Source organism: Solanum pennellii, chromosome 4, assembly GCF_001406875.1.
Source record: "Solanum pennellii chromosome 4, SPENNV200".
In the NCBI taxonomy this organism is placed as follows: domain Eukaryota; kingdom Viridiplantae; phylum Streptophyta; class Magnoliopsida; order Solanales; family Solanaceae; genus Solanum; species Solanum pennellii.
The window spans coordinates 71,094,997-71,117,040 of NC_028640.1; the positions used below are offsets into that span (position 1 = coordinate 71,094,997).

Genomic DNA, 22,044 nt, shown 5'->3' on the forward strand with positions numbered 1-22,044 from the left:
CCGTCCTCTTTCATTTTCTCTTCCTCTACTTTTTTTTTAAAAAGACAATATCCAATTCAGGATAAGTAAAAGGAATTTAGAACACAATAATTTTAAAAAAACATTCTTTATTTTATTTACTTAAAAAGTGGCTTTGTGAACGAACCCACTAATACGAAAAGAGTGAAGCACACTATTTACTTTTTTAATCTTATTTATATTCTAAGATATGATCTCTAATAATTTAATATCTACTTCATATTTGTGCCATCTCTTTCAAATTGAGGTGTTTATTCAATTTTGATATGCATCATTTTACTATTAAGGTTAGAATAGAAAAATAAGTTATAAATTTTTGAAATGATAAATAGTTTAAAATAATTATTTTTAAAAATCATGTTACATAATTTGAGACGAAGGAAATATACTATACGGATATTGACTTTTGAGTGAGAGAAGTTTTGAAAACACTCTTCACTTAACACAAATTATTAATTTCATTTATTATTGAAAATTTTATTAAAAGTCTCATGCTCCTATAAGAGTTCGAGATCATTTACCGATGGATTGAACTTCAAAGTATATCTAAATTTAATTAATTAATCAAATGAGCGTTTTCAATAATTTAAAAAACAAAACTAATAATTATTCGTCAAATTTTAAAACATTATTCTACTTTTGACTTTTTTTGAAACAAAGTAGTGGCCACAGACAACTTATTTAATAGTAATATATTATACTCTTAATAAAGAAGTTTCGTGAGAACACGAAAATCAAACTACTCTCAATTATGGCGTCGAATTCTGCATCAGCGACAGCAGGAAAGCCCATTAGATGCAAAGGTTTGCTCTTTCTCTAGCATTAATTTCTTGTATGTTTTTTTCTCCGTCGTATTAATTACATGTGAATCACGCTGGAATATTATCGGAATTGGATTAAACAGCTGCAGTGTGCAGAAAAGCAGGGGAATCTCTGATTATTGAAGAAATTGAGGTTGCTCCTCCCACTTCTTGGGAAGTTCGTATTAAGATTCTTTGTACTTCCTTATGTCATAGTGATGTTACTTTTTGGAAATTATCAGATGTAAGTTTATCTTTAATACTTTAAATTAGACTAATTAATCTCTATTTTCTTCATAATTTACTGCTAAATTGTAGTAATTAATTTCCTCAGGGACCAGTTTCAGCGTTCCCCAGAATTCTCGGTCATGAAGCAGCTGGGTAATTAATTAGCTTAATTTCTTTATAAAAAATTGCTAATTTTGCTTTCTTTTTTAATTGAATTTTCATTTTTATATATACATATACTGCTCCTCTCATTTTTATATATGATTAAGTCTTTAAGTCATAATATACGTTACGTCGATGAGTTTTAATTCAATTTCAAAAATTGACTCATAAAGAGAGTATTATTATAGTATGGTGGCTGGAAAAAAGAGCATATATTTTTTTGGTGTTTGTGAGAACAATTTGAGTATATCGTTAACTATTTTTTACAGATAGAATATTCAATGAGTAGAAATAAGTAACTATATATTATGAATGGACCTCGACGAATATTAGCAAATAAGTCAATTCAATATCAAATAATGTGGTTATGGTTGATAAATAGAAGTCTTTTGAGAAAGAAATATGTTATCAGAAAAGTGTGAATTAATGAGAATTTTCTTGGGGATTAGTATGAAAATTTGCAGGAAAATAAGTTTTATGCAAATTTTCATACTAATTCCCAGAAAAATCCCCGTATAATTCACAATTTTCTTAGAGTATATAGTCATGCATACTCTAATGGTATAAATTCACTAATATGAGTTTGTTTTTTTTGGTATAGTGTGGTGGAGAGTGTAGGAGAAAATGTAGAGGAAGTGAAAGAAGGTGACATAGTAATACCAGTATTTCAAAGAAACTGTGGAGAATGTAGAGATTGCAAGTGTCCAAAGGGAAATATCTGTTCAAAATTCCCTGAGGATTTTCTGTGTGGAATGCCAAGAGATGGAAGCAGCAGGTTCAAGGACAAATATGGAGAAAAATTGTACCATACATTATGGGTTTCCAGCTTTACTGAGTATACTGTTGTTGATGTCACACATGTGGTGAAGATGAATCCTCATTTTCCAATTGATAAGGCTTCTTTACTTTCTTGTGGGGTTTCTACAGGTTTATTTCTATCCATATTTGCTTTTAAACAAGAGAAAAGGGTATGATATACCCCTCAACTTTGTTATTTGGAGCTGATATACCCCTCATTATAAAAGTGGCTCATATATGCCCTTACTGTTATACAAACGGCTCACATATACCCCTGCCGTTACAAAATGGCTCACATATACCTTTCAATTAACGGAAGTTAAAAAATTAGTTTTAAATTTATATTTATTACTTCTAATTTTTTTTAAAATTTTTTTTAAGGGTATATATGATTCTTATATCAAAGTTCAAGGTATATTTTAATTTTTTTCATACATAAATTATTTTTTGACTTCTTTTATTATAATTATTTGAATTTCTTATTCTTATTTTGTTTTTTTCTTTCATTCCTTAGTTTAAAGAATAAAAAATTAAACTATTTTTTTTGTGTGTATTGTAATTTAATTTTGTATTCGAAGAAAAAATTTGGTCATCTACAATAAGTTTTACAAGAATATTAGTGAAACATAACTAAATTTGATTATCAAAATAATAATTATAAATTAGTCATTGAAACAAAAAAGTCAAAAAAATATGTTTGACTAGGATTAAATTTACTCATATGGGATTATATATTTTAGAAAAAGAAAATAAAAATTTAGATTAAAATTATTATTTTTTTCATTTCCGTTAGAGGAAAAAGGTATATGTGAGCCATTTGTTTACAAGTAGGGGTATATATGAGTCACTTTCATAACAAGGGGTATATCAGCTCTAAATGACAAAGTTGAAGGTTATATCATACCTTTTCCCTTTAAACAAATATATCTTTTTTTTTAATACAAACACATTTATCCGTGTGGCCTTTTGATATATGAAAAGATCGATCCCTTTTTTATGTGAGCAAAAGTTATGTCATATTTGATTTTTTTTAATAGTTTAAGTCACACTTTTTAAACACATTATTGTAGGTTAAATGTATTAATCAATTTAATTTTTCTATTTTGTAGGATTGGGAGCTGCATGGAGAGTTGCAGATATTGAAGAAGGTTCTATTGTAGCTGTATTTGGACTAGGAGCCGTGGGACTAGCGGTAACTCCATTTATGTCTTTGAGTCTTCACAATAAAGTTCAAAAATAGTTATGCCTTTCTACATGAATTTTATTTCACTAGGAAAAAAAATTAACGACAGATAATTTTTATATCTAAATAATATACTAATTCTATTTAAAAATAAGTTTGCAATTAATGATAAAAAATATGTTAGCTAGTGACTACAGTGGCGGACTCAGGATTTACATTTAGCTAGGGGGTTTGGAAAAAAAGTGATGCTTGAGATTTGAGGTTTGAACAGCAACCTCTAATCTTATATTCAGGAGGTTCAAAATCAATATATAAGTATATTCTTAACAATACCTTAAATATACAATGTAATTTTTCGCTGATGAACCGCCTCAGACTTGTTGGGCTTTGTGGAGGCTTGTGAGCCGGCCCGACCCATTACTGAAACCCTAGGTTAACCATTTGGCTTTCCTATAAATATGATCCTTGTATTTGTAATTCCACAGCAGCACAAGTGAAATAAAAATCCTCCTGTTACAGTCGTGGAGTAGGGAAACCGAACCACGTTAAATTCTTGTGTGTCCCGTTTGTGTTCCGTTTCTCTTTTCTCTAGATTATTTGTGTGTGTTGTGTGTTTAATTCCCAACAATTGGTATCAAAGCGAGGTTTCAACAACATTGTAACACAAACTGTGAGAAATTGTCACCTAGGGTTCTTGTGTGAAGAACTGTGTGCAGGGAGGAGTAGCCGCCGTTACCGTGTGGGTAACCTCAAGCAGCAGCCGGCTAGGAGAACCGCGCAGGGTGCGAACAGCCGTCGTCCGTGTGCTGTCCGTCGCGCCGTTCCGTTGGCCGCCGCGTCGGGAAGGAGTGTGCCGCCGCCGTTCGCAAGCTACAGCCGTGCAAGACGCCGAGGATCTGGAACCGCCATTCGCGAGCAGCAGCCGCCGCGAACCAGGCAGCCCAGATCGAAGGAGATCTGCCGCAGATCGTAGCCCAGCGAGGGAGAAAGCCGCGCAGCAGTAGCGAGGCAGAGAACGCCGCTGCCGTCCAGTGGCCGCCGCGTCGAGGAGCCTCAGATCCAGCCGCGAGCGTCCAGATCGTGAGCATCGTCCAAATCGCCGCCCGCTGTCTGTAGACGCCGTTAAGGGAATTGCCGAAGTCCTTTGAGATGGCAGAAGATGGGAAGTTCCGAATTGAGAAGTTCGATGGTACAGATTTCAGTTGGTGGAAGATGCAGATTGAAGATTTGCTGGTTCAGAAAGATTTGGACGTAGTGTTGGGTGACAAGCAAGGAAAATTGTCTGATGCAGAGTGGGCAGTTTTGGATCGGAAAGCTATGTCAGTTATCCGACTCTCGTTGACCAAGAATGTTGCGTTCAACATTCTTAAGGAGAAGACAGCGAAAGGCATCTTGGAAGCCTTGTCTAACATGTACGAGAAGCCATCTGCAGCAAACAAAATTTTTCTGATTAGAGAGTTGGTGAACACAAAGATGAAGGAAGGCAGTTCAGTTACCGAGCACATCAACTCATTGAATTCGATCTTAGCCAGACTTTTGTCAGTTGGCATTAAGTTCGATGATGAAGTTCAAGCTTTACTACTGTTATCATCATTGCCTGACAGTTGGTCCGGAACGGTTACAGCAGTTGCCAGTTCAGTGGGACCTAATGGATTCACCTTTGAGAAGATTCGTGATCTCGTTCTTGGCGAGGATGTCAGAAGAAGGAGTTCTGGAGAATCATCAGGTGATATGCTAAACGTCGTCAGAGGCAGAGGAAATAACAGAGGTAGTGGGAGCAGGAACCGAAGAAGGAGTCAGTCAAAGGCTCGGGATGGCTCAGGTGTAACATGTTGGAACTGCAAGGAGGTGGGGCATTTCAGGAATCAATGCCAGAAAGACAAACAAGTCAACATTGCAGAAGACAGCGTCAACGAGGATTTGTTTATCTGTTGCGCGGAGAGCAATGTGGATTCCTGGGTCATGGATTCTGGTGCTTCTTTTCACGCTACCCACAGCAGTGAAGCATTGCAGAATCTGGTTATTGGAGACTTTGGAAAGGTAAGGCTTGCAGACGATAGAGCTCTTGATGTTACGGGCATGGGTGACATGGTGCTGAAGACGCCAGTCGGTTTCTGGACCTTGAAGGATGTCAGAGTTGTTCCAAGCTTGACGAAAAGTTTGATTTCTGTTAGGCAGTTGGATGAACAGGGACATCATGTGAAGTTCGGAAATGGGCAGTGGAAGGTCGTGAGGGGCAATCTTGTCATGGCTCGTGGAACAAAAAGAGGATCGTTGTATATTGTCGGATTACCGTCTGAGGGAGTGACCGTCCCAGTTCAGAAGAAAAACAAAGTCCGGTTCACAGAATCTCGTGGGCAGAAGAAGGTTGTCTTTGCAAGAAAGAAACCCAGAGCCACAGGTCAGATTCAGGATGAACGAGCAAGGAAAGGTTCAGGAAGACCAGTCAGAGGCGTTTGTGGCAGTGGGAGCACCGGCCGTGCTTCAGCCAAGGCTCCTAGAAGACAGTGGGTCAAGAGAACCAGTATTCCAGCTGTTGATACGTCTCCAGAAAATTTCTTGCTGAGTATGGAGAGTGTTTGTTCTCAGGGAGTTCTAGGATCCGGCAGTTCGTGTCTCAAGTGGGAGCCGGTAGGGACCGAGGACGAGTCAAGGGCAGTTTCAGCCGTGACTGATGTGTTGAAGCTTCGGGGAGCTTCAACGGGCCTTTCAGTTGACTGATGAGAAGGCCGCTGTAGCAGGAGAGAGTTGAAAAAGATTACTAGACATACAAGTGTTCTAAGTGGATGACAGTTGAAATTCTTCAAGCCTCCAAGTGGGAGATTGTTGGGCTTTGTGGAGGCTTGTGAGCCGGCCCGACCCATTACTGAAACCCTAGGTTAACCATTTGGCTTTCCTATAAATATGATCCTTGTATTTGTAATTCCACAGCAGCACAAGTGAAATAAAAATCCTCCTGTTACAGTCGTGGAGTAGGGAAACCGAACCACGTTAAATTCTTGTGTGTCCCGTTTCTCTTTTCTCTAGATTATTTGTGTGTGTTGTGTGTTTAATTCCCAACAAGACTCTAGGTCCGCCAATAGCTACGGACGATACAACGACATATTAAAAAGTAGCTAATGGTTATTTTTGGTGCATTGTTTGTTTTTAAGTATATTATAAGTAAAATTTGAGTCAAGAAGTAATCATAACTGGGATCCGCAAGGATAAAATTTCGTAAATCATAAATTAGGCATGACTCATTTTAATTAAATCGACTATCTGTTACATACATGATACATTTTATCTTAATTGTGACTGAATCTTCATTTAATTTGTTTGATTTGTGTTATATCCACCAAAAGAAAAAGAAAAACTAAATAGACCCGAGTAATTTGTTCACCTTAGCTTATTATAACATTTTAAAGTTAGTGAATTATTGTTTTGTACGTAATAAACAATTTAATAGGTCGTACAAGGAGCTAAGTTACGTGGAGCTTCAAAAATAATAGGTGTTGATTTAAATCCAGAAAAATTTGAAATTGGTACGTATTATTACTTAGCTTTTTTAAACATTTCTTCATTACTTATACAAAAACTAAAATAAAAGAAGAGGATATTAATTGTTTTTTTAAAATGTATTTTAAATGTCTAGGGAAGAAGTTTGGACTAACAAATTTTATTAACCCTACAACATGTGGTGAGAAATCGACTAGCCAGGTTTGTTTTTTCATTCTTTAATTTGTGCGAGATAAAAGAATAATTACCAATTAATTTTAGTTATTAAATTATTAATTAAGTTTAGTGATAACAGATAATAAAAGAGATGAGTGATGGTGGAGCTGACTATTGCTTTGAATGTATTGGATTGGCCTCCTTAATGCAAGAGGCTTTTACAAGTTCTCGGAAGGTTCACTTGATCCCTTCTTATAATTAATCTTTTTTAAGGGCTTAATTGATTTTATTTTATATTTGCCTTAAAAATCTATTAAATATTTATAGATTATTAATTTATAGTTCAGTAAATATAAATTAAAACTCAAAACTCATAAATTTTAAAAATCATAACTCTAATTCTAAACGTCCTGATTTGAAACAAGTTGATTCATGATATATATTTAAATTTCCACTAGTCATGTTTCTTTTCATCAGGCTTATTTCAAGTTTTAATGTTACACAAATACATTAAAAAATGACAAAAGTCTCACATCAGTGGTTAATAAGATGAGTGGACTTCTTATAAGGCTTATGCAGTACTCCTCTCTTTTGGGACGTGAGTTAGGCCTAAGATCTAATTTTATAAAATATAAATAAATAAACATGATTTTTACTAAGATGAACAGAAGAATCGAAACATTGATGTTGATGTATAATGGTAGGGTACTGGAAAGACTGTAATACTTGGAATAGAGATGCACGGCACACCGTTAAGTATTAACCCTTATGAATTGGCGGCCGGAAAAACTATTACAGGATCCATGTTTGGTGGTGTCAAAGCTAAACTTGACATTCCCATTTTTGCTAATCAATATTTAAATAATGTAAGTTTCCTTGTACTTCATGTTATTTTATTACCCCTTTTCAATTCAATAATTCTAGATTTAATTTATTGTTGTGAATATTAAATACTAAAAAGGTTTAACGAACCTAGCTACCACATATATAATTCCAAAAGGATCGTGGCACTTTTGGTCTCTCGATTATTAATAAATTCTGATTTAATTCTTGTCATGATATTTAATCGATTAAGAATATTTTACCTTTCTGAATTAATTGAATGTGCATTTTATCTGCTTGCCGTTTGTGCGTATTTACAATTCAGAGGTGGAATCAGAATTTTTGATAAAAGGGTTCAAAATCTGAAAAAATAGACATACGAAATAGCCGAAGGCAGTGGTGGAGCTTGAAATTTCTTAAAGGGTGTCCAGAAATAACAACTTGTTATGTTAAGGGTGTCCAAAATAGGTTATTTAATCATTTCGTATATCATTTTACTTGTATATATGCTAATTTTTTTTCCGACTAAGGGTGTCCAATTGGACACCCTTGACATTACGTGGCTACGCCACTGGTCGAAGAGGGTTCGACATCTACTATTTATACCTAAAAAATTATTTTGACNCTATGCCACAGATCAGAATTTTCTTGGCTTTGGCATTGTTTTGAATTGCAAGCTTGTCTTCAGCGTTCCATTCTTTTCTTTCTTTTGGGATTTTGGTGATTCCATCAATTGCGGTTTTCATAGGTATGGTTGGGCCATCTAGAATTACTCCCCATAGATCAGGGTTTTCGCCAATAAGATGGTCCATCATACGATTTTTTCACCATCCACAATATTTGCCATTGAACAGTGGTGGTTGTGTTTGTGAAGCTCCTTCTTGTGGGGTAGGTGGTGCTGCCATTGAGTCTTTTCAAGGTGTGAATCTTTTATCGAAAAGACCTGCTCTGATACCAATTGAAGAAACCTTAACCCAGAACAAGAACCAGGTTCTTGTAAGTTGCTTTTAAGTAAAGACACAAACACTGATTGAATTAAAAAACCTTCCTCACTCAAGGAAGGAAAAACCTCGTTTTATTAATTCAATTATAAGATTTTGTGATTACAACTCAATAATCAAGAAAACCTTATCTCTACAACCTCTCTCGATTGACTCCAATCGATCTCTCCAAAAGGCCAAACCCACCTTTTGTTACAACTCTCTCTAACACTCAACCCTACAAAGATCCAAACCCACCCTTTGTACAATAAACTGTAAATTACAATCAAGAACAAAACAAGAAGATAAGTCTACACGTTAAAAACCTTCTCACTCAAGAATGTTTTGAACGTAGTGAACCTATCGATCTTGAGGACTTTAGTTTGATGAATAAATCTCACTTTTCTCTCTATGTGAAGTGGTGGTCTTCTATTCTGCGTATGTCCTCTTTTTATAGATATTCATGCTGCCTCGAATCCTTATCAAATAAGGTAAGGAAATTGTATTTAAACAAGGATTACTTCTTTTGTACAATCCCTTTTATATACAACTTTCTTCCTTAATTATTAAAGTTTCCTTATTTGCATCAACTTGTATCTTTAATAATTAAGGTTTCCTTATTTGTATCAACTTGTATATTTAGCACTAATTGGACCGTGTCAATATTTCGTGACAATTTCTGCGATCTCTGGCCGAGTTATTTTACTACTTGTACTACTTGTGGCTGGCATCGAACCTGCTTTGCTTAAGTTGCTTGTCGCATTGAACCTGCTTTGCTTAAGTTGCTTGTCTATCATCAAAACATATCAACTTGTAGAATTAGGATTCTATCAAATTCCCCCTTTTTGATGAAGACAAACCTGTGTAATGCAACTCATATATCTTCCCCCTTTTGACAAATCAAAAAGAGTCCAACAACCATCATCCATAGCAACAAAACCAATTAACATCCATAGCAGCAATAAAAGCTCAGCCAGTTGAGCATAATAAAATGTTCTGGCAACAAAACAAAAAGTAACAACACATAGTTTTAACCAACTAAGAGCATCAGTTTCAAACAAAATGCTTTTTCAATGTGAAGGTTGACCAGGCTTAGTTGAAGCAGAAGCTAGCATATCCAAAACTCTGTCAACTCTTGCATTGTTAGCAAGTTGCTGCTGCACCATCTGATCCTTCAACCTGTGTATTTCGGCATTTGAGGCATCAAGCTCAGCACGTAGCTTCTGGTTGTCTGATTCAAGAGAGGCATTCTTTTCTTCAGCTACTTTAAGTTCCCTAAGTAACTGAGCAACAGGACCAGATGTACGTGGAGACGCAGTTCTAACCTGCTCCGACTCTATAGGAATACCACAATCAGCAAGGATAGTTTGAGTGAACATATCTGCACGAGTTTAAATCCTGCCTTCTCCCAATGGTACTTCAAATGCATCAAACACTCGAGTCAACAAGTTTCCAAAAGCTAACTGATGAGAACCTAGCTTAGGATCCACAATTCTAGCAAGATGTTTGATAATCAGTGTGGGCCAATCAATGCGTTCTTTGCACTCAAGTGCATTCATAAGTCCCATGTCTCTTATGGAGGCAATGTGACGTTGGTGACCTCTAGGCAGTATCACCTTATGAACTATCTCAAACAAAAGCTTATGCAAAGATCTCATTATTCCCTTTAAAACAGTTTGAGCCCTAGAACTAACTCTACCTTGAGAGAATTTGGCTGGCAGGCTAGAGTATTCATCAAAACCCCAATTGTACTCATTTATCCCCACAGATGGTATATGCAAGATTTCCCCAAGTTTGGTTGCATCCTTTACACTAGACGACACCACATCTCCTTCTAGGATTACCAAGTTCGTATAGAAATCGTCCACTTCCTTTTCATAAATCAAACTAGGTTCAAGGAATAACTCCTCCCACCCCTGAAACCTCAGTAGTTCACAAACCTGCTTCACTATATCCATTGAAAGTATATCAGGGTGAAAGATTCTACCCCTAAGCACTGATTTGGTTTGGAAGTACTTTTTCCTTCCCACTTTGAGAAATTTATCTGTATTTTTCTTTGCAAATTTTGATTTTGATTGAGGAGTTGCAGAGTGTTTACCCTCAGACACATTATCAGATTCAGAATCAAGATTCATGGGAGAGACGGATGAATGAACAGGAGACTTACCCAATCGTCGACGCTTCACACCAGAAGTTGTATCATCAGTTGGTTTGACCACGTTCGCACTCCTTGTTACTGGCCTGTGTGGGCGAACCTGTTTAACTGCAATGTGCTTTCTTGGCCGCCTTGGTTTTTTCGGGTGAAGAGTACTTAAAAGAATATCATCATTGAGTGGAGATGATGGTGGATTTTGTGTAGTGGTTTTGTGAGATGGGGAAGAAGGGGGGTTATTTGGAACAGTGGTTGTGGGAGTTTCTGGGTTTGGTGATAATGGGGTTTCTTGGACTGGGGATAGAGGGGTTTCTTGGACTGGGGATAGAGGAGTTTCTTGGACTGGTGATGAAGGAGTTTCTTGGACTGGTGATGATGGAGATTCTATGATGGGTGGTGGTGAAGATTCGGCACCTACAGGTGGAGATGCTTCTTTAACTGGTGGTTGTGGAGATTGAGCTTTTGGTGATGGAGATGTAGATGAATCTGATTTGGGTGTAGATGGTTTAGTGGGGAGATGGCTTTCTTGCACAGCATCAACAACTGGGTTCTCTTCCCCCTGAGAGAATGCGCTATCAGACAAGCTTTCGTCATCAGAGTAGGCAACTAGTGGATTAACCATGGTGATGGAAGAGATTTTGTTTTCTTGTTTTTCTGAAGGATGAAGATGAGAGAAAGTTGGTTGCTTGTTTAGAGAGAGTGCTTTATTGGGAACGATTTTGATGTTGTATTCGAGGGGTTTGAGTAATTATGAGGGATTTACATCGAGGAGACGTGTGCTTTGACGGTTGCATCTGCTTTTCAGAGACGTGACATAGGAGAGAGAAGATGGAATTGTTTCCCCCCCTTTTCTTTTATTTTTGACAGATAGGTGTAACTCAGTTGTATAACCAACTTGACTGAACCTGGTTCATATCTCCTTAGAACTTGGTTGGACAGAATTCAATCTAAAAAGATGAGCCCTAACTCAAGTCTATTTTTCCGAAATGACTCTCTTCCTAGTGCAACTTGATCCTCAGTTTTGCAGAACTCCATTACTATGTTTCCTTTTTCAACATTATCACGAAGAAAGTGATGTCTAACATCTATGTGTTTGGTGCGTTTGTGTTGAACTGGGTTTTTGGCCATGTTCATAGCACTTGTGTTGTCACATAGAATAGGAATGCAACCTGTTTCTATACCAAAGTCTTTAAGCTGCTGTTTTATCCAAAGAAGTTGGGCACAACATGAAGCAGCTGCAACATACTCAGCCCCTGCAGTAGATAGAGCCACTGAATTTTGTTTTCTAGTTGCCCAAGATATTAAACATGGTCCTAAAAAGTGTGCCATCCCAGAGGTACTTTTTCTATCAACCATATGTCCTGCATAATTTGCGTCAGCAAATCCCTTTAGGTCAAAAGAGTCACCAGTTGGATACCAGAGAACCAGGTTCATTGTGCCTTTCAAGTATCTCAAGATTCTCTTGACAGCTTTTAGATGTGATTCCTTTGGACAAGACTGAAATCTTGCACATAGACCAACACTGAACACTATATCAGGTCTGCTGGTAGTGAGGTATAGGAGTGATCCAATCATACCTCTATATCTAGTGTCATTGACTGGTGAACCTGGTTCATCTTTATCAAGCTTTGTTGTTGTCCCAATGGGGGTGTCATTTGACTTCGCTTCATTCATATCATACTTCTTCAGTAATTCCTTGATGTACTTTTGTTGATGAATTGATGTTCCAACTGGAGTTTGCTTAATTTGGAGTCCCAAAAAGAAGTTTAACTCTCCCATCATGCTCATCTCAAACTCACTATTCATTAGTTTAGCACATTCTACTCCTAGTGAGTCATTGGTTCCTCCAAATATGATATCATCTACATATACTTGGACTATGAACAAATCTTTACCTTGTTTTCGAAGAAACAGTGTATTATCACTTTTTCCTCTTGTATATCCATGTGTGAGAAGGAAAGTAGACAATCGATCATACCATGCTCTAGGTGCTTGTTTTAGCCCATAGAATTTTGGAAGTTTGCTTGAGATTAACATTGTTCTTGCAATATCTTCCAGTGTTCTATTTTTCCTCTCAACAACACCATTTTGTTGTGGTGTTCTAGGTGCTGAGAAGTTATGCTCAATTCCATCTGTAATACAAAATTGTAGAAATTGTGAGTTCTCAAACTCCAGCCCATGATCAGATCTGATGCTGATTATTTCTTTGTTGAATTTCTTCTGAACCAGCTTTGCGAAGATTTCAAACATAGTGGATGTCTCATCCTTTGTTGCAAGAAACAATGTCCAAGTGAATCTTGAGTAATCATCAACTATTACAAACACATATCTTTTTCCACCCCTGCTTTGTACACGCATTGGTCCACACAAATCCATGTGAAGCAGTTCTAGTGGCTTGGTAGTACTTACTTGTCAACTTTGGTTTGAAGGATGACCTAACCTGTTTTCCTTGAATACAAGTTCCACATACTTGGTTGTCCCTGAAACTTTTGGTTGGCAGTCCCCTAACCAGGTTTTTAGATATGAGCTTGTTTATAGTTGCCATGCTAATGTGTCCCATTCTTTTGTGCCATAGCATAGAGCAATCAGAGACTGCACTTAGACATTTAAGAGTATCTTCCTTGGAATTAACAAGCTTAGCTTTGTACACATTCTTGTGTCTCTTTCCTAGTAGAACCAGGTTCCCAGTAGCTGAGTTTGTTACTCTGCATTCTTTTTCTGTAAAGAGAACATTGTTTCCTTTATCGCATATTTGAGATACGCTTAATATATTATGCTGTAGGACATTCACATAATAAACGTTCTCAATTGCATGAGTATCCATTGATCCAACCTTTCCAATTCCCTGAATTTCACCACTTTTTCCATTACCAAAGGCAACGTTTCCTCCTTTGATGTTCTTGAGTGAGAGGAAGCTTCTTTTATCTCCAGTCATGTGTCTGGAACATGCACTATCTAAGTACCATTGTTGTTGCTTCCTCTTCACTGATCCCTGCAATTTAATTTTGGGGATTAGATTTTGGTACCCAAATCCACTTTGATTTATGCTTAGGGAATGGATGGATAAGATGTCTTCTTGCCCATTTAGGAAGAGATTTAACTGTGGGAATTTTTTGCTCTTTGGGTTTCTCATGATGAAGATTTCTCAAAGATTTCAAGTTTTTGTTATGAGCAGTTTGTTTTCTTTGACAATCATGACTTTTATGCCCTACCAGCCCACAGTGCATGCATAGACAATCTATGTTGGGATTTTTTACTTGAAAGCTGGTTCTATCAAAACCTATCCCATGTCTCTCAGATGTGCGGTTCTTGTGAATGTTGTCAAGCAGTATGGAGGACCTGGTCCATCTCATTCCTTTTTCTGCTTCAGTTTTAGTCACAAGAAGCTCTTTGGAGAGTGCTTCATTCCTTTTGGTTACCAAGTCTAGGTTTTTACTTAGTTCAGTATTCTTAGATAAAAGATGAAGATTTTGTTTTTCAAGAATCTTGTTTTCTTCTCTTAGAGATGCATAGTCTTCCATTATCAAATCCCTTTTTGATTCTATGGTTTTATATGCATCAATGAGAGTGTAGAGTAAAGATTCTAGCTGCCTTTTTGAGTATGAGTTTAGATTGTCTTGTATGTGATGAAGACTAACCTTTTCATTCATATCTTCTTCTTCTTTATCCTCTTCAGAATCAGAACCAGCCATGAGTGCTAGTATGGTTTCTTGTGATCTGCAGGTTTCCTTTTCTTCCTTGGTTTCCACTGCTACAAGAGCAAGAAAGTCATAATCATCTTCTTGTTCTAGTGCAAGAAGGGACTTGTTTTCTGTCTCATCACCCTCAGACTCTTCATCGGATGAATTTCCCATTGCTGCAAAGGCCCTCTTCATTGAAATATCTGCCTCTTGAGTTGTCTTTCTTCTGTTTGAGGGGACAAATTTATCCTTTTTGAGTCTTTGCCCTTCTCAAAGTTTGCCTTTTTCTGCTCTAAGGCCCAAAGTGGACAGAACTTGATAAAGTGATCTGTGCTCCCACACTTATGACAAACCTGGTCTTTAGAGTTTTCAGATGGTTTTTGAGAGGATTTCTTTTGAAAGGCCTGTCCTCTCTTTAGCATTCTAGTGAACCTTTTGGTTATGAGGGCAATATTTTCATCTTCAAAATCGTCTGATGTAGTAGCCTTTAGAACCAGGTTTCTTTCCTTTCGTTTTCCTCCAATTTCCTTTTCTTGGTTTTTCTTGAGTTCGTATGTGATGAGATTACCAATTAACTCATCCATGGCCAGTGAGTCTAGATCGCGGGCTTCAGTGATAGCCTCGACTTTGCTTTCCCAAGTCTCAGGAAGAACACTCAAAAGTTTCCTTACTGCCTTTCCATTAGGAACTATCTCTCCTAAAGAGTACATCTCATTAATGATGGAGGTGAACCTGGTGTGCATGTCTTGGATAGTCTCCCCTTCTGCCATCCTGAACAGCTCATATTGCCTGTTCAAGTTATCAATTTTAGACTTCTTGACTTGCGTTGTTCCCTCATGAGCAGTTTGTAGTGTTTCCCATATGGCTTTGGCATCTTGACAAGACGAGATTCGATTGTATTCGTCTGGTCCTATGCCACAGATCAAAATTTTCTTGGCTTTGGCATTGTTTTGGATTGCAAGCTTGTCTTCAGCATTCCATTCTTTTCTTTCCTTTGGGATTTTGGTGATTCCATCAGTTGCGGTTTTCATAGGTATGGTTGGGCCATCTAGAATTACTCCCCATAGATCAGGGTTTTCGCCAATAAGATGGTCCATCATACGATTTTTCCACCATCCATAATATTTGCCATTGAACAGTGGTGGTCGTGTTTGTGAAGCTCCCTCTTGTGGGGTAGGTGGTGCTGCCATTGAGTCTTTTCAAGGTGTGAATCTTTTAACGAAAAGACCTGCTCTGATACCAATTGAAGAAACCTTACCCCAGAACACGAACCAGGTTCGTGTAAGTTGCTTTTAAGTAAAGACAGAGTAAAGACACAAACACTTACTGAATTAAAAACCTTCCTCACTCAAGGAAGGAAAAACCTCGTTTTATTAATTCAACTATAAGATTTTGTGATTACAACTCAATAATCAAAAAGTCTTATCTCTACTACTCTCTCGATTGACTCCAATCGATCTCTCCAAAAGGCCAAACCCACCTTTTGTTACAACTCTCACTAACACTCAACCCTACAAAGAGCCAAACCCACCCTTTGTACAATAAACTGTAAATTACAATCAAGAACAAAACAAGAAGATAATTCTACACGTTAAAAACCTTCTCACTCAAGAATGTTTTCAACGTAGCAAACCTATCGATCTTGAAGACTTCAGTTTGATAATTAATTCTCACTTTTCTCTCTTTGTGAAGTCGTGGTCTTCTATTCTGCGTATGTCCTCTTTTTATAGATATTCATGCTGCCTCGAATCCTTATCAAATAAGGTAAGGAAATTGTATTTAAACAAGGATTACTTCTTTTGTACAATCCTTTTTATATACAACTTTCTTCCTTAATTATTAAAGTTTCCTTATTTGCATCAACTTGTATCTTTAATAATTAAGGTTTCCTTATTTGTATCAACTTGTATCTTTAGCACTAATTGGACCGTGTCAATATTTCGTGGCAATTTCTGCGATCTCTGACCGAGTTATTTTACTACTTGTACTACTTGTGCTGGCATCAAACCTGCTTTGCTTAAGTTGCTTGTCGCATCGAACCTGCTTTGATTAAGTTGCTTGTCTATCATCAAAACATATCAACTTGTAGAATTAGGATTCTATCATGACCATATAAAAATAATATAATTTTTCGACGAAGAGGGTTCATCTACCGTGGCTCCGCCACTGATTCACATAAGTTTATTTTAATTAATTACCAATTGTTTCATGGATTAAGTTTCAAATGTGTTATATATGTTACGATGGTATTGTAGTCGTCATGTATCAGAAGGATCAAATTTAGAATTTACTAACGAGGGACCAGAAGTATTATTATTATTATTATTATTCCCATGTCTATTAATTTATAAGTAGTTGATGCTTTGTGTTTTTGCAATATTGGGTAGGAGTTGAACTTGGATGGATTCATAACACATGAAGTTAACTTTGAAGATATTAACAAAGCATTTGACTTACTTGAAGCTGGCAAAACGTTGCGTTGTATCATTTGGATGGGCAAATAATCCTGTTAATTTAACCTTTCTATCTTTTTGTGCTTTGAGATATTTATTAGATCGATATTCTATTTATTGTTATTATTTAATTTACTAAAAAAGAGCTAAATATTTTTATATTTATCTCGTTTCATTTCTGAGATATAAATCTAGAAAATGGTACGTACCTTTAATTATATTCCTATGAATGAGACTTATGCTTGTTTGAATGGTTTTTACCTATTTCAAATATATTTACTCAGTTCAGCAACAATGTATACTATTCTTTTTTAAAAAATATATATAAATAAATTAGGATAGATGAAGGGAAAATGAAAGGGGGAACTGTAAGGCGTGAATTGAAGTATTACTAACAAAATGAAGTTTAAATATTCAATCAACTGGTTTATTATGATCCTTAACAATAATATACTTGAAATCATTTGATATAACAAACAATAATAATTCAAATATGAATGAATATATTATCATGTGAATGATTAGGAATACTAATTAATCTTGAATTACTATTCATCTCACTATTTATATTATAATATATATATAATAATAATGAGATAAATTATGATGAGTTATAGTAATTTATAAACTTTTCACTTTTTCTTTCTTTTAAAAACATGAAATTCACTAAAAATATTAGGTGCACTTTATTTTATCATGGCCAATCACATGAACCTTCTCTAATTTAAAGTTGCCTCACACGCAGCTGTTGAATTTTCTATATTTTCTACCGAGATTCCATCTTTTTTTATAAAAAAATAAAATTCCCACTATTAAACCTCATTTCATTTTCATGTGAATTGACCAACTCTATCCTTGAATATATAAATTTTAATTATTTAATTAGATCAATTTTAATTTTAAAAATTAAGTGACTCTCAAGAAATGAAATAAGACAACTAATTAAAAATATTTGACCAGTTGTCTTATTTATTGAAGAAGTTGGATTAGAGAATATCACAATAAAGTCATGGGCTCAAATTTTGCAGGAAAACCCATAAAATGCAAAGGTTTTCTCTTTCTCAACATTAATTTCTTAATTACATCCAATTTGGTACGTAATTAATATTGTCTAACTGTATGTTTCTTTAATTAAACAGCTGCAGTATGCAGAAAAGCAGGGGAACCTTTGATCATTGAAGAAATTGAGGTTGCTCCTCCCAGTTCTTGGGAGGTTAGGATTAAGATTCTATGCACATCCCTCTGTCAGTCTGATCTTAGTTTCTGGAAATTATCAACTGTAAGTCAACTTTGAAAAAAGCAAATTATTTTTAATTACACAAATTAATCTCTATGTTCTTCATAATTTCTTGTTAATTAATTTCCTCAGGGACCATCTTCTGCTTTCCCCAGAATTCTTGGTCATGAAGCAGCTGGGTAATTTATTTTCTCTATCAACAAATGACTCCAAACTTTCAATTATAGTCAAACTTGTCGAATCGCGTCGTTTGTTTTTTTTGATATTTTTGTTACTATAGTAAAATATTGTTATTGAAAATATATGATAAAATCAACCTGAATCCACTCAAACAAGTCTAACAATCTCTATTAGTAAGTGAATGAATTATAAATTTGAACATATATGCATTGGCTCGGTGTAAACATCCGATGCGGACTATTTATAAAATTTGGGCAATTCTTCTCCATTTGAGCTAGCTTTTGGGGTGTGAGTTAGACCTAAGAATTAATTTAACATGGTATCGTAGCATGGCTTGTCTCACCTGATATTGGGACCCCAAAATTAAAATTGTCCACGCACCAGATGATAAGCACTGGACGTGAGGTGGGGTGTTAAAGAATGACAAAAGTCTCACATCGATGATTAATAAGGTGGGTGAACTCCTTATAAAGTTTGAACAATCCTTGAATTAAGCCTAAGACTTAATTTAACAAACTTTTACCCCAAATCTAAAAGTAATCCGGTAGAAAAGCGAATAGAAAAGATAGCCTATGAAAACTAATTAACCCCACCCAAGAGAGGAACGTGCCTTATAACGATTTTCTGATAGTTGATGCATATGAAATTAATTTATTTATTTTTTCTTCTATGGTTTAGGGTGGTGGAAAGTGTAGGGGAAAATGTAGAGGAAGTGAAAACAGGGGACATAGTGGTGCCAGTATTTAAAAGGAACTGTGGAGAATGCAGAGATTGCAAGTCTCAAAAAGGGAATGGTTGCTCTAAATTTTCAGTTGAATATCGTTGTGGGATGCCAAAGGATGGAAGCAGCAGATTCAAAGATAAAAATGGAGAAAATTTGAATCATACATTATGGGTTTCCAGCTTTACTGAGTATACTGTTGTCGATGTAACACATGTAGTGAAGATGACCCCTGATTTTCCCATTGATAAGGCTTCTTTACTTTCTTGTGGGGTTTCTACAGGTTCATTTCACTCCGTTTATTTTAAATTGAAAAAAACTGCGATTTCATAAATAAAAATTATCCTTCATAATTTGTTAATTGCAGGACTGGGAGCGGCATGGAAGGTTGCACAAGTTGAACAAGGTTCAACTGTAGCAATATTTGGTCTTGGAGCTGTGGGACTAGCGGTAACTATATTAGAAAACTATAATACGCATCTCGAGCCATTCAAAGTTTCAACCAGACACTTCAACTCGACTAACACACATTTGTTATAATGTGTAACAGGTTGCCGAAGGAGCAAGGTTACGAGGAGCTTCAAAAATTATAGGTGTTGATTTAAATCCTGAAAAGTTTGAAATTGGTACGTATTTACTTGCTTAATAATATATACTTCATAGATCCCACATATAAAAAAGCTAAAATAAAAGAAATACTATTAATTGTTATTGAAAAATGGATTTCAAATAATGACCAGGGAAGAAGTTTGGACTAACAGATTTTATTAACCCTACAACTTGTGGTGAGAAATCGACTAGCCAGGTTTGTTTAGTTATGTATTTATTTATGGGGAACTTCCATATATAGCCACTTAAAAATAATTAATTACTTTTCATAGCTATAGTTTGATAATTATAATTTGTAACTACATGTTATATGGAGGAGAAAGGCGAGCGAGAGAGGGGGAAAAGAGTGGTAGGAAGGTGAATTGTATATGTATATTAGTTAGATAATTGTATATTATACATATGTATTTGTATATATAGCAAGAGAGATTGGGAGAGGGAGGAGAGAGGCGACCGAGAATGGAAGATAGAGGAGAGAGGTGAGCGATATCAAGAGTCGGGGGAGAGAGACGAGCGAGAGAGGTCAGAGAGTGGGAGAGAGGTGAATTATATATGTATATAATTGTATATTATACATATACATTTGTGTAAATGGCAAGTGAGATTGGGAGAGCAAGGAGAGAGGCGAGCGAGATTGAGATAGGGAGGAGAGAGGCGAGCGAGAGAGGGCAAAGAGTGGGAGAGAGGTGAATTGTATATGTATATAAGTTAAAAAATTGTATATTATACATATTTATTTGTATATCCTAGCGAATTATACATATACAGACATGACTAATTATACAAACTCGAAATCAGGCCACGTAATTAATGTATAATGTTAGTCGCGAATGATAATTATAGCAAATTATAGCTATGATGAGTAATTAAGTAATATAACTTTGCTTAGCCGCGTAATTTTCCCTTTATTTATTTATTCTATAAGTAAGTAATTAATTTGCACTATTCAATAATTAATTGATTTAATTGTGACAGGTAATAAAAGAGATGACTGATAATGGAGCTGACTATTGCTTTGAGTGTATTGGATTGACCTCCTTAATGCAAGATGCTTTTACCAGTTCTCGCAAGGTTTAATTTTCTTGCTTCAAATTATTTATTGTGTTTTTCAAATATAATTATCTCAAATGATTTATCATTTTAGAAGTTTGAACAAAAGTCATCATTCTTTTTCTCATTATTCATCAACTAAGAGAAAGACGATACATAGATAGGGTAAATATCAAATGAAGAGAGATTATATCTTAAGACATAAATAAGGATAATAAAGTTGAAATCCTTCTTAACTACACAATATTTTATGTGATTTACTTACCTACAGATAATAAATACTTGAGAACGCACACAAAAGCCTTTTCAAATTATGAATGAAAAGTGTCTAATAAAAACACTTTATTATATATTCAGGTGAGAATACACCGTAGTTCAAGCATTTAAATGGAATATGTATGTTTACAATATTGTAGGATACTGGAAAAACTATATTACTTGGGATTGAGATGCATGGTACACCATTAAGCATTAGCCCTCTTGAGCTGGTGTTGGCTGGAAAAACCATCACAGGATCCATGTTTGGAGGTGTCAAAGCTAAAGTTGACATTCCCATCTTTGCTAATCAATATTTGAATAATGTAAGTTTCCTCAATTATGATACTTCTTGTATTATCAAAAAACTATCATACATACATATATATAAATGTGTGTGATGTCTCAATCAATATTAAATATCACTTATGGAACTTGTTTTTATACTTTACCATGAAAGTTATATTCTTGATTTCTAAGAAATATTTTCTTAGAAAAGATGTTTGCTGAAATATTCTACTTAATAAAGTTAACATGGAAAATTGAAAATATTAGTAGTATAAGGTAATATTTAATTCCATACTAGATACACCCTATGACATGTGATGGTTTTGTTTTTGGTATGTTGGGCAGGAATTGAACTTGGATAGATTCATTACGCATGAAGTGAACTTTGAGGATATTAACAAAGCATTTGACTTACTTGAAGCAAGGAAATCACTGCGTTGTATAATTTGGATGGACAAATGATATGTATCATCCTGTTTTTATATATATAAAAATAAAACTCTTCATATACTGCAAGGGAAAATTAATAATGTATTCATGGGATATTTTACCGTACAATTACTGCATTTTTGTACAAAAATGCATTTTCTGATTTATGAAGATTTAATACTTGCAATTTTTTATGTCATTGGGTGAATTTCCTTTTTTGAACACAATTGACCGAGGAATCCAGTTTAATCCACAGCCGCTACAACCTCTGTCCTTCGGGTGAGCACTTTGTGCACACGCGGGAAATCCCCATTAAGTAATAGCCTGCAAATCAAAAGGGATATA

At 35.5% G+C, this 22,044-nt stretch overlaps 2 protein-coding genes across 3 annotated transcripts; both read left to right on the plus strand.

Annotated features, from left to right (window-relative positions):
- The first annotated feature begins 683 nt into the window (after window positions 1–683).
- Window positions 684–17,114, plus strand: LOC107015605 (alcohol dehydrogenase-like 1). 2 transcript variants are annotated; one of them, XM_015215930.2, is made up of 10 exons: window positions 684–821; window positions 923–1,062; window positions 1,153–1,199; window positions 1,810–2,135; window positions 3,116–3,198; window positions 6,638–6,713; window positions 6,824–6,888; window positions 6,983–7,078; window positions 7,548–7,709; window positions 16,865–17,114. In XM_015215930.2, the coding sequence occupies exons 1-10, from the start codon at window positions 770–772 to the stop codon at window positions 16,979–16,981; spliced, it is 1,164 nt and encodes a 387-aa protein (XP_015071416.1). In that variant the 5' UTR covers window positions 684–769; the 3' UTR covers window positions 16,982–17,114. The 2 variants fall into 2 exon arrangements, with proteins under 2 accessions (XP_015071416.1, XP_027772468.1); XM_027916667.1 differs by lacking the exon at window positions 7,548–7,709.
- A 745-nt stretch (window positions 17,115–17,859) lies between these two features.
- On the plus strand, window positions 17,860–21,823 carry LOC107017212 (alcohol dehydrogenase-like 1). The gene is made up of 10 exons (XM_015217483.2): window positions 17,860–17,979; window positions 18,070–18,209; window positions 18,300–18,346; window positions 19,026–19,351; window positions 19,436–19,518; window positions 19,619–19,694; window positions 19,809–19,873; window positions 20,653–20,748; window positions 21,144–21,308; window positions 21,616–21,823. The coding sequence occupies exons 1-10, from the start codon at window positions 17,940–17,942 to the stop codon at window positions 21,730–21,732; spliced, it is 1,155 nt and encodes a 384-aa protein (XP_015072969.1). The 5' UTR covers window positions 17,860–17,939; the 3' UTR covers window positions 21,733–21,823.
- Window positions 21,824–22,044: the final 221 nt, after the last annotated feature.

Coding starts and splice junctions, on each gene's coding strand:
- LOC107017212 (XM_015217483.2), top strand. CDS start 17,940: ATGGGCTCAAATTTTGCAGGAAAACCCATAAAATGCAAAG. Junction 17,980..18,069: donor AAAACCCATAAAATGCAAAG/GTTTTCTCTTTC, acceptor TTAATTAAACAG/CTGCAGTATGCAGAAAAGCA. Junction 20,749..21,143: donor CTTTTACCAGTTCTCGCAAG/GTTTAATTTTCT, acceptor ACAATATTGTAG/GATACTGGAAAAACTATATT.
- LOC107015605 (XM_015215930.2), top strand. CDS start 770: ATGGCGTCGAATTCTGCATCAGCGACAGCAGGAAAGCCCATTAGATGC. Junction 1,200..1,809: donor CTCGGTCATGAAGCAGCTGG/GTAATTAATTAG, acceptor TTTTTGGTATAG/TGTGGTGGAGAGTGTAGGAG. Junction 6,714..6,823: donor TCCAGAAAAATTTGAAATTG/GTACGTATTATT, acceptor TTAAATGTCTAG/GGAAGAAGTTTGGACTAACA.